Consider the following 15,402-nt stretch of genomic DNA (forward strand, 5'->3'; position numbering starts at 1 on the left):
AGAACTGACCCGTATCTGGAGGCGTTTTCAAAGAACGCCCCTTGGAGAAGATGATGTCAGTTATAATGGGCCCAGCCAATGACATTATGATATTTACAAAATGTTCGGAAACCCAAAATGCCATGGCGTCTTAGGTGAAGGGGGGAGGGAAGAAAGGGGAGAAGTAAACGAGGTGTTTGTTCTTTTCGGTTCTATTAATGAAACTTTTATTATTTTACATTGTGAGTTAAAGTTTGTTTTCCTTGGAAATGAACCACTGGTTACTACAAAAGAGAACGAGGTGAATCGTAAACAGCATCACCTAAGTAAAAAGCTTCTGAGCACATTTCCACGGGATTTATGGGTGGTGGACTGCGGTTTGTTTTTTGTTTTTTGTTTTTTTTCCTGTGCCTTGTGTCTTTTCTTTGATTGTCATTTTTCTTTCAAAGTTCCTTTTTAAAATATATTATTACTTAATGCACAAAAGTAAGCTTGAGTCTCCCAAATTGAAATGAAGTCTACAAAAAAATCGATTCCTGCCTAGTAGAAAGACGACGGTAGAAACAACAAAGGAGAGAGGCAGCAGCATTGTGAGTCCTTCCGGAAACCTCTAATGAAATCATCACTATTAAAACGGCTCTTAATTCCTGCCTCTAGGTTCGAAAAGCTGGAATGTCGGAAAGTAGCCCCCATAAAGACTTGGGGCTCTGGGTTCCCATCCGCAAGCAATCGTCAGCCTCAGAAGGGCTTTGTGTCCCTGTTTTTTTTTTTTTTTTTTTTTTTTTCAGCAAGAAAATGGCAGCGTGATCTGCTCGCAAGGATGCATTATCAAAACAGATACACTTCTAACTGAGAAACGTACTTTTTTTTTTATTCTAAGTATTTTTCAAATGGTACCAGACAACTTGAAATTAATAAACCTTGTGTGGTGTGTGCTGTTTGTTCAGAAAATGCAAAACCGCCTTTTCGAAATGTTCTGTGCCACTCTATTCATGAATTACAATTTGCGGTCTTAATTAATCCTCACATAAACTACAAACACCAGCCACTGTTACAACTGTTCAAAACTACTCTCTCAACTAGGTTCAGACCAAGTAGACTAAATAGGTGAAACGTAGCCACCGCGGACCTGAATCGATCTCCCGAAGATACGCTGAATAAACTCTACAAATATACACATAAATACATTAAGACGAGGATAAATAATCCGTGATACAAAATGACTCGCTTAAAATAATAAATACATATCATTTAGTCCTATGCAATCCTTACATTATTGAGGAATCATATAAATTAACGTCTCTGGAAATAAGCTTCGATGCAGGCAAGAAAGATCCCATCGCTCACACTTGGTCTACATCCCCTCTGCATGACGTGCTAACTCTAATTGATCTAAGACTTACCTTCCAGTACATCATTACCAGATTATTAGTCCCTTGGTTTGCAGTATATTGCACTGTCATGCTCACAGAAGATCCTTTTAGTTGATTTATGGAGAGTTACCCCAAAGGAGGAGCGGTTAGGAGAAGGGAGACCCCTCCACTGCTAGACTGTGGGCCCTTTGAGTTATAGGGACCAGGGAACGTCAAGGGAGTGGAGAGGAAAGGAAAAGGGTAAAACAGGCACACAAACAAACAAACAAAATGTTTTTAAAAGAAAATAACAAACCCAAACCAAAGTGAGGTAATTCAAAAGTGAGTCCGTCGCTGCAGCGCCCTCCTACAGGACCAGAGCCCACTACAGATGTGTCAGTTTGGGGGCTTCTTGAATCCTTCCCTGAGATGTATGGTGAGACGTGAGATCTGTGTAGGTGGGGTGGGGGTCACACGGTCCGTGATGGTGGTTGCCCGGGATCTGGGCGGCGCAGCTGTAGTCCACGCTGGCCGACGAGGGGTGGGAGAGGTGGCCCAGGTTGAAGACTGGACCCGAGGCCGGCATGGAATCGACAAAGTTCCCACCGACGTAGACCGGGCTGCCCTGCAGGTTGGCGTTGGCAAAACTCCCGTTGCTCTGCATGGGGTGGTGCTCGTACTCAGGGCCTGGGTATCGCTTCTGTTGTGGGAGGCAACTGCTGAGCGGCGCCGTGTAGGCGGCTAGGCCGTACATGTTCTGCTGGGACTTGGCGAAAGAAGGGGGTGAGGGAGCATCGTAGCCCAGCCCCGGCACTGGGGGGAGCTGGCCTGAATAGCCCACGTGGTTAGCCCCGCTCAGTGGAGGGCTGCGCTCTGGAGACTGACCCACAGGCGAGTGCATGATGCCCTTGGCCTTCTGGTCCTTCTTGTACTTCATCCGTCTGTTCTGGAACCAGATCTTGATCTGGCGCTCGGTGAGGTTGAGCAGGTTGGCCATCTCCACCCGGCGTGGACGGCACAGGTAACGGTTGAAATGAAATTCCTTCTCTAACTCCACCAGCTGCGCACTTGTGTAAGCTGTACGGACCCGTTTGGACGCCGGACCTGGTGGGCTCTTGTCCTCACAGCTCTCACCTGAGTTGAGGAAGGAAGGGAGAAAAACAGAGCAAAAAAGTGGGTCAGGGATCAGCCTCACATAAAGAGATTGAAGAATTGAGGCAACTAAAGATAAAAGGAGATTCCTGTATTCCCTTTCCACCTTTTCCCAGTCCTCCTCCCCATAGTAGCCATTCCCTGGTTTGAGCTTCCTGACGGGATAGAAAGAGAAGTTAAGATTAAAAGAAAGACCACACAGGTCTCTAACTATTGAGCATATGGCTTTAGACTCTGACCATTTCCATACCCTCTGAAAGTAACATTTCCAAATTTATTTTGGACCCTAAGGCATTATTCTGGGAGGGCCCATATATTCCCAGATGTTTGAATGTGGAATAGAAATAAATGATGAAATGTATTTCACACCAACAGTCCCTTCTTATCCTTCTCAACCCCAGTTCTTTGGCAGGAAGGTTCAAACTAGTCTTCTGAATGCTGAATATTGCTGTGCTCACAAGTATTATGAGGTGAGACTATTTTGAACAAAGAAAATTTCAGGCACTGGGGAACTAGTTTCCAAACTTCAGCTCATCTGCATATTCAATAGAAACTCCACCCAGAGAACAGAAAACTGGAAAAGCTATTCTTGGTCTTTAGGGAGGCTCTTTTTCTTGGGGATGAAGGTAGAGATGGCACTTTAAATGATGCAGGTCCTCTGGGAGAAAACTCACTCAGAATTCCCACTGGTGAAAGTATTAAAGGGAAGAGAGGAAAGAAGGTATCAATAGAGACACCCATGAAGATGCCCAGAGGTTATTCTTCTCCTAGGTAAGACAGGGAACAAATGGAAGGTTGAGTGTTTCTTGAACACTTTCTCAAGGCTGAAGGGCAGAAAAAGAAGCTTAGTGGTTAGTTGACCTTTTTTAGGGAAAAGAGAGCAGAGAGCAACAATAAAACTAGAAACCTGACACCAAGTCAGATTCATTGATTTCCCTAATGCCTTGGTCTGGAAAACTATGTTTACCCACTATTTGCAAGCCAAATTAAAGAATGTAGGACACCACAGAAGCCAAGAGTGTTGATCACAGATCAAAAGAGGCATACCCTGACCTACTCCTATTGTTTTAAAAATAGAAAGTCCTTTTTCTGCCCTTCATCACCAGGCTATCATCTCTTGATAGTATTTCCTACAGTACCTAGTACAGTAAACTTTAATGTAACACACAGTAAATATTTGTTGGATTGACTTGAACAAAAGACACTTTTCCTTAGTTCTGTTTCTCTCATGACTCTTCCTTAAGTGAAGGAATCCCAGGGTTATCTATAACTGAGACTCTGCTGCTCTTTATGACACCCCCCCAAAAAAAAATTAAATGGTTTTTGGCCTATCTGACAAGGTTGGATGGGTTTGCGATGATTTGGGGACCATTCGCTTGGGGAATAGGATAAAATTTAATAAAATAATTCAAAAGGCATAATTTCATCACCTACTGTGTGCAGAAGTGACTTCAAACTAATAAAAGTTTATTGATTTCAATTCAATTCAAATATTTGAAGGAATAGAGATCTGCTTTGATCTGGAGGGAACAATTAGGAATAATGACTGGAAATAGTGGAGGTAGATTTCTGCTGAGTGTAAAGACAAGTTTTCTTACAGCTAGAATTGTCCAATAATAGAATGGAGTTAAAGATATTGAATTCCCAAGTTTGAGGTGTTTCAGAAGAGGCTATATATGAAAGAAGTACACCTGTCAAAGATGTTGGAGAGGTGGTTTCTGAATTTTGTAAAAAGAGCCCAATGCGATTATATGGTGTTTCAGGTGATCCCTTCTAACTCCATGAGTCTAGGTTGGATAGAATGTCCTTAGATAAGATGGGGATTAGATTATGGGACCTTAAAGGAAAAGAGCAAATGGATGGTTACCTGAAGTGGCACAATTGCTCTTCTGCTTGGAATTCTGCCGGGATTCCTTCATCCAGGGGAAGATCTGTTTGCTGATAGTAGCAGAGGAAGAGCCGGAGGCATTGGGGCCACCCTTGGCCTTCTTAGCTGGGGTAGCACCACTAGGATTTGTAGGTGAGGACGGGGGCAGTGTAGGGGGTGGGGGTGGAGGTGGGGGTGGCTGCTGATCTGTATTCAAGCCAGGGGGTTGACTGCCACCCCCACCAGCCTGGCCACTCCCACCACCTGGACGCATGCAGCTACCATTGAGCTCCCCACCTTTGTGGGTGGGGGCACGGATTGGTGCCGAGCTCTGGATAGAACAAGCAGAACCTGTATAATCAGCATCCAGGGCTGCAGGGGCAGCAGGGGGTGGGTAAGGTTGATGAGTAGACCCATAGCCATAAGTGTCAGCAGCCTTGCTGTAGCCATAACCTCCAAAGAGGCCCGTGTTCTCATAGTAGGCAGTCTTCTGCATTGTGCACTCTGGAATCTCTGGGGCCTGATGACCCGACTCAAATAACATTGAATGCCACCTTCTCCTTCACCTTCTCTTCCAGCTCCCACTGACTTCTTGGATGGGCTATGGGTCAGCCCCAGTCCAGGGGGCAAACTGCTGGAGAGAAAGAGAAGAGAGCCCATTGGGATTGTCATTGGCAAGATAAGTCAGTACAGAATAGATATTACTCCCTCCCACCCCCAGTTGAGTCCTATTACCATCATTTTATTTATACCTACTTGTGAAAGAAGGAAGGATGAGAGAGAAATGCTGTTCTTGTGAAACTAAGGTTCTTGTGAAATTCAAGTTGTCTAAACTCTTGTAAGAAAAAGATTTTTTTTCTTGAACAAGAAATGCATTAGTCACTCTGTCTCTTTCCCTCTCTGGACTTGCCTTCAAAGATGTTTTTATTTTTCCTCCAATACACTAGTTGTGTATTTCTTAAGCCATGTAGAAAAATAAAGGTGGAGTTTCCCTTGAAAATACTTCTACTAGATGAAGGAAGAGAACAACCAATGAGACCCTTAGAATGACAAGATTTCCTATGAATGGTTATTTCTGAGTCTAAGTCATTCATGGAGTCACAGGGAGTCATATAAAGCCGAATGAATGAGGTCTTAAGGTTAGTAAGGAAGAAAAATAAGAAATAAAAAATCTGTTAAAACTACTGAAATGTTCTCAGAATTACATCCAATGATTCCTACCTTTATCCTCCAACAAAATCCTCTATTATTTCAAGGTTTTATATCTTTCTTCATAACCTGAAATGGAGGTTCTTTGGTGATGAATTGGAAAGTTGTGAATCTTAAATGAATGGGGTGAGTAAGCATAGGTAAGCTGGTTTTCAACTTTTTTTTTTTTTTTACTATTTTATCCTAGATCTAGTCTATAAAGAATTGTGTTTATCTACCTTTACTTTGATATAGCATCTCTATGTATGTGTGTCTCTCTGTCTCCGTTTCTGTGTTTTGATCTCTGTCTCTGTCTCTACCTCTGTGTTTCTGTCTGTTCGTCTCTTCCTCCCTCCTTCCTCCTTCCCTTCCCCTCTCTCTTGTTCTCTCTCTCTCTGCCTGTCTCTGTCTCTCTGTGTGTCTCTCCCCCCCCCCTTCCTTTCTGTTACTGTTGCTCTCTCTGTGTCTGTCTTCAACAAGAGAGTCACTCATGACATGATGGATGGAACCAGAATTAGAATCCTCCCCCCCCCCCAATAAGGAGAATTCCACCCCTATTGTAACTCCTGACTCTTGATAGAGGCTTCTCTCCACATCTTCTACTCCTTCTGAAAGATTCCTAAGAAGTTAAAATATAACTCATAGTATTCCAAAACTTTTGTTTGTATGATAAAGAAAATACATAGGTCAGCTCCCTTGCCTTAATTAATGATCAATTTCCTCAGTTTAAATCTTTGGATCTCTTCTCTTGAGACATCCCCTAAGTTTCCATGTAGGCAGTTAAGATAACCTGAATTACTTATACAAGTTGCATTACTTAGCCATGTTTGAAGCATTTATTGGCACAAAAAATTTTCCTCAGTTTGTTTATTTGTTTGCCAATTTGCTGCTTTAAGAGTCTAATATCAATCTAACAATAAAAAATTCTTCCTCGAACTCTAAAATTCTAAACTTGAAATCAAAATTTGATTTTGATACATATCTTGAATAGAGTTACTTGATGAAAGACAGGCCAGTTAAGAGCTCTTTGCAGGTCGGTTGGTTGTTCTGAAGATGATACTGACAAAGCAATGCTTTTTGTGTTTGAATTTTCACTTTCAATATTTTCTTGAAATTTATGCAGATAAACATTCTCCAATTTTCCCATGATAAGCACTAGTTACCTATATGTATCTAAAACAGTTGAATCTTTATCTACACATTTCCTTTTAATGTCTACATCTTGTCCTGATAATTAAAGTAACTAAATAGAAAAATGACAGCTTTTTTTTAATCATATGACCGATACAGGGTTAAATAACTCATAGGAGTCAAATACTAGGTTTGAGGAGGCCTTGGCTGAGATGGCTTTAGATTTTTCTTAAGATTCTTCTTTTCATTCTTTAGAATCCTGGTACTTTATGCATCTAAAGGTTAATGGCTGAGATTCAGATCGCCAAAACTCAAGAACACTTCAAGCTTTTCATGCTGCCATTCATCTAGACAACTACTGTAGCAAATAAATAAATATCCCCTTTCTTTTTGTAAGGTTCAGAAAAAAAATTACTTTCAGACTTATGCTATAAGCACACCAATCAAATTAAAGTAGCTGCTGAAGACAATCTCATGTTTATAGGGGATACCATGTATAGTATCTTTCTATCTATAATATTATATTCTTACAGACTGTGTGATATTAAACATCCATAAAGTATTTTCTAGGGGAGTTATGTGTTATGTGTATGAGGCCTAAAAGTATAGCACACAAAATTCAAAATTCAGTACCTTGGTTTCCATTGTCTTAAAGAATTTTATTAGTACTTCAATTATTATTGGTTAATTGTACATTCTCTAGCAGTGTGCACGGGGCCACCACTTTTTATTGTGTAGGGCCTTGTATATAGTGCTTCCAAAAAAACACCTCTTTAAAAACAAGAAAATGAGAATATTGCTGAGGTACTAGGTTTTTTTTTTTTTTTTTTAACTCTATTTCTTTTCAGAAATCTTTACTCCTTGTGAACTCTGCTTGAACCTAAAAAGGAGGAATGGGTCATAAATCATTTGGACAATGGTCAACTGTTCAATGGCTCATCTTTTGGATCCCCCCCTCTTAAGTTTTTTTTTTTTTCACCCTTTGGTACCTTAGTACATTTGGGCTCAGCAAAAAAATGCCTGGGGTAAGACCATATATGGGGGAGGCACAGAAAAGCTGGGTTTCTGCAAACAGGCTGCAGGCTCGTCCCAGGAGCACGACCCTGAAAAAAGGGTTGGAGGCTAAAGCCGAATGAACCTTTGCCATATGTTGCAGGCAATAAAATCAGTTTGACCCACCCATCCAGTATCTGACTCCAGGCTGCCCAATCCTAAGAATGTCCTCCAACCCAGAAATGGGCCGTGTGTCTTTTCTTCCTGTTCCCAGGGAAGAGCCATGCCTGCTTGGTAACTCCAATCCTTTTAGAAGTTCAGTTTGAAGACAAGGGAGGCAGCAGGAATGTGGCGCCAAACGGTCACCCACCCACCCCCACGTACCCACGTGTAAGAATACAAACTTCTCTCTTGACAAGTTCCCGGCCTCCCAATTGCGTTCGATCCGACGTCCAAACATATTCATATGAAGCAGCTCGGTACTAATACTTGCTCACTACACTTAATTCTGTTGGGGATCAATACCTAATATGATACCGAATAAATAAAAGGCAGTCAGAGCGGCCAGTGGATGGGGTTATTAAGCAGCCGGAGCTCTCGCGGTGCATATCAATGCACCTGTCATTGCGCCTTGTAACAAAATTTATGACTGCTAGTACGACGGGCAGTAAACGCTTCAGTAAGGAATGAAAAGGAAAACACTTCCCAAGCTCTCTCGCACTTTTCAGAAGTGTAAAACAGCCTCCGCGTAGGAGGGAGACCAGCAAAAGAATTCCCGACGCCGCACTTTTTCCAGCTTGGCCAACAGGAAGGGGAGATCTATATAAAGTGGTCCGATCAGTCCCCCGTAGCTCTCCTCCGCCAGGACTCAGACTACATCAACCCAGGGCCCAGGGACTATTGTTGAACCTTTATTTCTCTCCAAGGACGAAGAGCACTTTTTTCTACAGGGCACTTTGGGAACGGAAAAAAGTTCAGGGCACCTAACGGATACTACTCTACCTTGCACCCTGTCCTACCCAGAAGAACTCCGAAACACGGACTCTTTCTTATTTGTGGTGCAGTTACAAGTGGGGCTGCGATGGGAGAGGGGGGGCAATCGATGGGATTTGACAAGAGCCGCCATTGTTAGTAAATTACGGTTTTTTTTTTTATAAATTCCATGTAAGTCTAGAGGGAAGTGGGGATGGCATATTGGTTCCTTCTGCTCACCCTCTGCTTTTGATAAACAGGGATTAAGAAGTCTACTATGCATATTTTCTTGAACATACATGTTCTATGACTTGGGTGTGTGGCTTCACATGCCCTTTTGAGGAAAGACTGCTCCCTCTCACTCCCGTTAGAGTTGTCTAATATTTCTAGATCTTCAAATTTTCTCTCTGCAGTTTCAGCTCGTAGAAGTTAATTGTTTTATAAGGCAACATTTTCAGATATTCTCAAGTTCTTTTTCCCACTTGGTTATTATAGGTAATGCCAATGTCAATTTCTGGGCTAGCAGTTTTAATATCACTTATTTAAAACAGATAACTCAAAACCATAACACACCGTACACTTAAGGCATGAGAATTAACCCCATTAAGTAGCAACATATAGTAGGATTGGTAATTGGTTATCATGGAATAATGCTACAATTCACATCGAGATCAAAGTTTCTGTTTTGTTTTACGTCTGTGATGTAGGAATGCTGGGGTAATATCCCTAAATGGTAAGGTGGGTGGAAAATATGTGGAATTAAAGAAAACACTCACCACGATTACGTTTTTCCCCCTTGAATTTTGTCTTTAACTCTTTTTGTAGGATCTTCAGGATTCTCTTGATAATCCGAGGAGGAGGATCTGGAACAGAATGGAAAACTCTCAGCGGAAGCTGTCCCTTCTGCGCACTTACACACTTATGTGTCGAGAGCCTCCCCCCCTTTAAGAACTTCATAATCAATGTGTGTGTGTGTGTGTATGTGTGTGTGTGTGTATATATATATATATATATATATATATATATAAAACACTGTTCTAGCCCTAATTCAGAAGGATAGCATTCAGCAGAAGGAGAGGAGAATTTGGCGATGAATAAAACTAAAACCTTTCCTACGAAGTACTTTGGCTGAGGGGAAAGATTGGAGGGCAAACTTTTGCCGTGCCCTGGCAGATTTGTTCGACAATGAAAGTCCAGGACATAGAGCAAAGGAATCTGGAAGTTCTGAGAACAAAAGTCCTGAGATTTCATCGCCTAACCCCATTCGGGGTATGGAGGGGAAAAACTGAACCCTCGCTCTTCTTCCTCTCCTCTTTCTCCTAAACCAGACTGCTGAAATAAATGCCTAACTTTCATAGAGGCCTAGGGTTAACTACAGTCCCAGGTGAAGAAAGGAGCTCTCTGAAAATGTACGCTAACCTCTGGGAGCAGAAATGTAAAAGAATAGATTCGCTTGGAAGGGAACTTTGAGGTAGGGAATAAGCAGAGTTGGAGATTCATAACTGGAAGGAGGGATGGGGATGGAAAGTGGCATATGTCTATTCTGGGCCAAAAGATAAAACAACTGCTGAGCTCTCCAGTGCTTCCATGGCTCCCCTGAGGAGGCACAGAAAAAAAAAAAAGAATGGAAATTTCCTAGCAAGATCCCAAACGCCATTATCCGGTACTCTTGCTTGATGTAAAGAGCTATCTTAGGTCTATCGTAATAAACAAAGCCCTGGAGTCCTTGCCCACATCCACTCAATTCCTGGGCTTCAGTTTGGCGGGAAACATCCTAAGAAATGAGAATGATTCACAAATACAAGAATCGTGCAAACAGGCCACCCCAATACTACCGCCCACCAAAGCCTCGAGTCTGGGGTGAGGGTGAAGGAAATTTGATAAAATTAGGTGAAAGGAGGAATCACCATTCCCTCTCTAGCATCCAGATTCTGTAATTTGTTGACTCAGTACTTTGAAAACATTAACCATGTTAGGGGGAAAAAACCCCATACAAAGCATTCTGGCATTATAAAGACAAGATCTCGCAACCGTAAGCCTTTGAAATGACCTTTGGCTCGAGTAGCAATAACTCACCCCTTAATGAACACCCAACGGAAGCGCCTCCAAGAGATCCCAACACCACGGGGCTCCCAACTTTGCCACCAGTTCCTCTAGGACCCTAGCCAGTGCCAATAGCCTGCAGCCTGCCTCCCTTCTCGAAATAACTTGGCTTGGGGCTGGTCACAGGAAGAACAAACGGGAATTTCGGGGAGTAAAGGGAGCTGAGCGTCTAAAGTTCCATCTTTTCCTAGGTCCTTGGTCCCGGGCCTATCCCAATAACGTTTTATATAATATATTCACGTGGGCGGACATCAACTTTTAAGTGTTTTATTTTTTTTTCATTTTTAATGCGGTTCATTAAGACTAGGAGCCTTTCCAGAAAAAGACATTGAAAACTGAAAGGCCGTCAAACTCTCCCCATTCCAGCCGCAAGAGATTTCAGCATACCGCTCACTTTTTTTTTTTTTCTTAAAAAAAAGTGGGGGGGGGAACAAAACCCAAAAACAAAATCCTTCTTTCGTTTTAATTTTTTTTTTAAACCAACGGTTGACTAACTAAGTAAGTTTTCATTTTGTATTTAATTAGTTATCGACCTGGGATCCCCATGGCCACCATTGGGATCTTTGTAGTAGAAGCTGATCTAGCTGAGTCTGAGGGACGGGATAAGCTAGATAAAGTTGGCCAAGGTCTAGACTTCAGGTACCCAGTACCATAACCTCCATCTTCCTCCTGGCCCACCCACCGATGAGGAAGATCCCAACTTGGTGATCTCAAAAGATCAGATGCTCCTCGCACTGGCTGTGGGCCATCCGACTGTAGCATCCTTTCCAGGAACAAGATCTGGAAGCCCGAATCCAAAGTTGTCAGGAGAACAATTCCCGTCCCTAGCCCCTAAACCTCCTCCTCCAGCTCTCACTACCACCCTCCCCGAGAAAATCTTTAGGATTACTCAGGCATAGACCCGATCCTGGCATTATTGAAATTTTCGGTGAAGTTATAAGTGACTGCATCTATGGGGCCAAATGAAATGCTGGTGGCGGTAATTGGATTCAGCTGACTAACTTGGCAGACTCACAGCTCCGAGGCATAGAGCTAAGAAAAATGTCCAGCGCCTTTAAGTTCTGATCAAGCCCGGCACATGCAATTGACAAAACAACTTTGTTGTCTCTTCTGATTGCTGCAAAGGGCTGGAGGGGACGCATCTAGAAGGGTATCACCTGAAAAGGTCTTTCATACCCTTGGACTGTGGGCTAGTTTGGTCCGAGTCATCTCCCCTGTTTTTGCTGAAGATATTGCAAACATAGAGGGAAAAAAGATGAGCTCCCTCCTCTACCTACGATCCTAAATCTCCTTCTCAGCAAAAGTGGGTCTTCCCTACTCTAGACCCACAGAGAAGAATTCAGAGGAGAAGCCCCAAAGATAGTTTCAGGGTTTTGTCTGAAGCAGAGAACCAAAATAATAATATAATAATGTTCAAGCAAAAACTAGGATGATGAAAAAAATATAGATGGTTTTCTATTTAGTCTAATTACTTTGCGGAAGCAGTGAAATGGGGTGAGGAGAGAGACCCAGAATCACCTAAAACCTCTGTCAAGATAGTAGTCACCAATAAAACTGCTGAAAGAAAAGGTTAGAGTCCATTTTTAAAAGCCCTTCTTGGCTTATATTATTTTATGCTCTTAAACATGTTGGGGGAGGGGTGGAGAAGATACTTTGATAGCAATTTCATACAAAAAGAGAAAATATTAGCCCAACAGATGAGGGAAAAAAAGTCCCATCCATGCATGTGGAAAGGTTTATAGAACAATGCATAGAGGCTACATTGCCACTGAGTTTATTTAAATACATATAAATCAACCTTCTTGCACCCTGCCCAACAGCCCAAGACAAGGAATTAATATGACATTCCATCTTACTTTGCCAGTGACAGCCTTAAAAAAAGTTTCTTTTTTTTTATTTACTTCATTTTCATCCTCTTTACCGAACTACAGTTTGACCCCCACCAAGCCCTTCCTCCAGCTTCCCCAACCCCTCCCCTAAATTCAGCCCCCTCCCTTCCAAACCCGCCACCCCACCAGCCAGTCTAAGAAGGAGGTGAATATCTTCTCCTAACCTTTGGGAACCCGGGGAGCTTCCCCACAAAGTGCATCTCATTACGATTAATCATCGTCCTCGATGTATATGTATAAGTGTATATAGGTCTATGCGGGCTAGCTAACAAATTGGCAATAATCAAGATCACAGATTACACAAAATAAATCATATTTAGTATCTCGCTAAAGGCAGCAGCGTGCGGCCCTGTGCTCAAAGGTTTCCATTTGTTTGTCATGCAATTGCTTACCTGGGTCTCAATTTATCATAAACCTGGTCTCCTCAGTCTGAATAAGTGCGCCTGCAGTTGTGAGAATATATCCTTCACCCTTTGTCTGCAGACAATACTGTCCTAAACCTGATCTTGCGGCTTTACAGACATTTCCATATACCCATGCAGACTGTATTCCCGATAGAATGGAACCAGGCTGAGGTTCAACGACCAATAAAGGCAGGAAGGATGGAGTTCTCAATGTGGGATACAAACCCTTTCCCAATGCCATCCGCCGCCCTCCAGCGCTGAGGTTGCCTCGGGTGCCTCTCTATCCCCCACCTCCCTCTCTTCTACCCCCCCCCCCCTCAGTCTGGGTTTGTTTTGATTTCAGAACGTGGCCCTCTATGAATTTGGAGCGAGCCCCAGAAACCCCCTCACGATCGGAAAATACAAGCGCTGCCTTAAAATGCGAAGCATATTTGTTCACGTGATCCCGAGAGCAGATTGTTCTGATTGAAGCTGAAACTTTCACGTTGTCCATCCCCGGAGCAGGGGCATGGCTGGGGGGCTGGGGTGGGCTTGGTGGAAGGAGGAGGGTCTCAGGAGGTAGTGGGCGCGCAGGAACCCCGCGGCTCCAATCCCCGGGGTGGGGGTGGGGGTGGGGGTGGGAAAGGAGTAAGAAGAGAGCACCGTAACCACCTTGCAACTTTCCGGCTCCCTTTTGAGGAAAAGGAACCAGCTATCTTGGGGGAGAGGGAGAGAGTCTTCTTTCTCTGGCCACTCGGGTCCCTTGGGCCAAAGAGGCCTGGTGGTTTCCAGTGATTGCAAGACTGTCTCTTCACCGAGAAATGGAAGGGGGCCGATCAGAGTCGAGCCTTAGAGAGCTTGCCCCAAGCCAGCTCTCCTGCGACACAGACGCCCAGCCATCCCGTTGGCTTGCATTGTTTACTACGGCGCTTCTCTCCCTCTCTCTTCCTTGTGGGTAAAACAAACACATAGGGTATTAATTAATTTGAATGGCAGTTTTGCCAGGCCTTGCTGATCAAATAAATGATTAATCCGCCACCGGTGGGATGGGGAGAAGAGAGAGAGAGAGAGATTTAATTCTGAGATGATGGGGGTGGGGGTAAAGGAGAGACGAATCTGCACCCAGCAGCAACCCCAGTGCCTAGATTAAAATGTTTCTCTTATAAACACCCTCTCTATGTCTTCATTCTTTCTCTTTCTTGCTCTCTTTCTTTCCTATTTTCCCCATGTGCAGAGGAGATTTCCTGGAGCAGCAGAGATTGAAGAGCCCTCAAGAAAAGCGTGATGTGGGGCTGAGACAAGTCGTTTCCCCCGGGGGTGGATTCGTGTGACTAATATATAGTGTTTATCTACAGAGATTCTGAACTTCTCAAGCCCTCTCCCCGAATATCTTCATCTCCTTTGTTTCAGGTTTGCCGGTAACTGAAGTCCCCAGAGCTAGGGGCAATGGTTGGTATCTGTCCTCAGGTCCCTTCCCGAGCCCCAGCCCGAGGCCTGACAGTAATGTATGGCTTTACCTTCCGAACTAGAAGTGGATTGTAACATTTATCTAAATTACATTGCTTTCTATGACTTTTCAAGTCAGTTATAAAAAGATTGGGGTCCAATTATAAAAGGATAATAGGTTCCGTGTAAATAATTGTTAGCCGATTGTTCTTGTTGGCTTGTTTGTTTTTTTCTTCCCACGATTTGCTCTCTCTCTTTTGAGGAGGAAGAGGGTGATTTTAAACCACCCACTGAAAAAGGTATCGTGGACTCTGCCTTGAAATAGGCATTTGCCTATGAAGAAAAGACTTTCTGTGTGTTTTATTTTCTGCCAGCCTTGACAGTCATACACGAATCTGTGTTTATTCACCTAATCACCTACACATAGACATGTATGAGGAATGTATTATAATCCATCCCATACACATCCTCTACACACTCGATTTATTTATTGTAGACAAAGATATACACATATGTGCTGCTTCAGTCCATCTCTTGCAAATGCTTATGAATTTCAAATCTTATATCTACATTTTAATTAAAATTCCTCTTTTCGGAGTGTGTTCTTTGTACATGCATAAACAATACAAAATTTGGACAGAATGAGAAACCGCACAAATTTCATCTTTCCCCTTTGAATATTTTTTTAATTGGGAAAAACTAAGTGAAAATAGAGAAGGCAACAACCAGCACCCCCCCACACACACACACACCAAAAAGGTGGGGGGAAGAAAGAGCAAAAAAAAAAAATTCATCAGCCTCTCTTCTTTTGTTTAACTTAGTGAACCTCTTCTCAAAGTGAGCTTTCTTTATGGGCTTTCTTTCTGGACCCAGTAGATGGGTCCAAAGCCATCTTTTCTTCACCCTCACCAAACCCCAGTCTTTCTGGGGAGGAGCGGGAGCAGACG

At 43.0% G+C, this 15,402-nt stretch overlaps 2 protein-coding genes across 2 annotated transcripts in view; both read right to left on the minus strand.

Moving 5' to 3' along the window:
* Window positions 1-739: 739 nt before the first annotated feature.
* Window positions 740-4,912, minus strand: HOXD3 (homeobox D3). The gene is made up of 2 exons (XM_003763986.3): window positions 4,351-4,912; window positions 740-2,465 (listed from the first exon to the last, which is right to left on the minus strand). Exons 1-2 carry the CDS (start codon window positions 4,892-4,894, stop codon window positions 1,717-1,719), a joined length of 1,293 nt encoding a protein of 430 aa, XP_003764034.1. The 5' UTR covers window positions 4,895-4,912; the 3' UTR covers window positions 740-1,716.
* A 4,501-nt stretch (window positions 4,913-9,413) lies between these two features.
* Window positions 9,414-15,402, minus strand: part of HOXD4 (homeobox D4) — a 31,701-nt gene continuing 25,712 nt past the window's right edge. The window contains exon 4 of the mRNA XM_012544838.3: window positions 9,414-9,497. The gene's annotated coding sequence lies outside the window, so the exon portion shown is untranslated. The remainder of the gene's footprint in view (window positions 9,498-15,402) is intronic.

The sequence above is a fragment of the Sarcophilus harrisii genome, chromosome 3 (assembly GCF_902635505.1).
Source record: "Sarcophilus harrisii chromosome 3, mSarHar1.11, whole genome shotgun sequence".
NCBI classification, from domain to species: domain Eukaryota; kingdom Metazoa; phylum Chordata; class Mammalia; order Dasyuromorphia; family Dasyuridae; genus Sarcophilus; species Sarcophilus harrisii.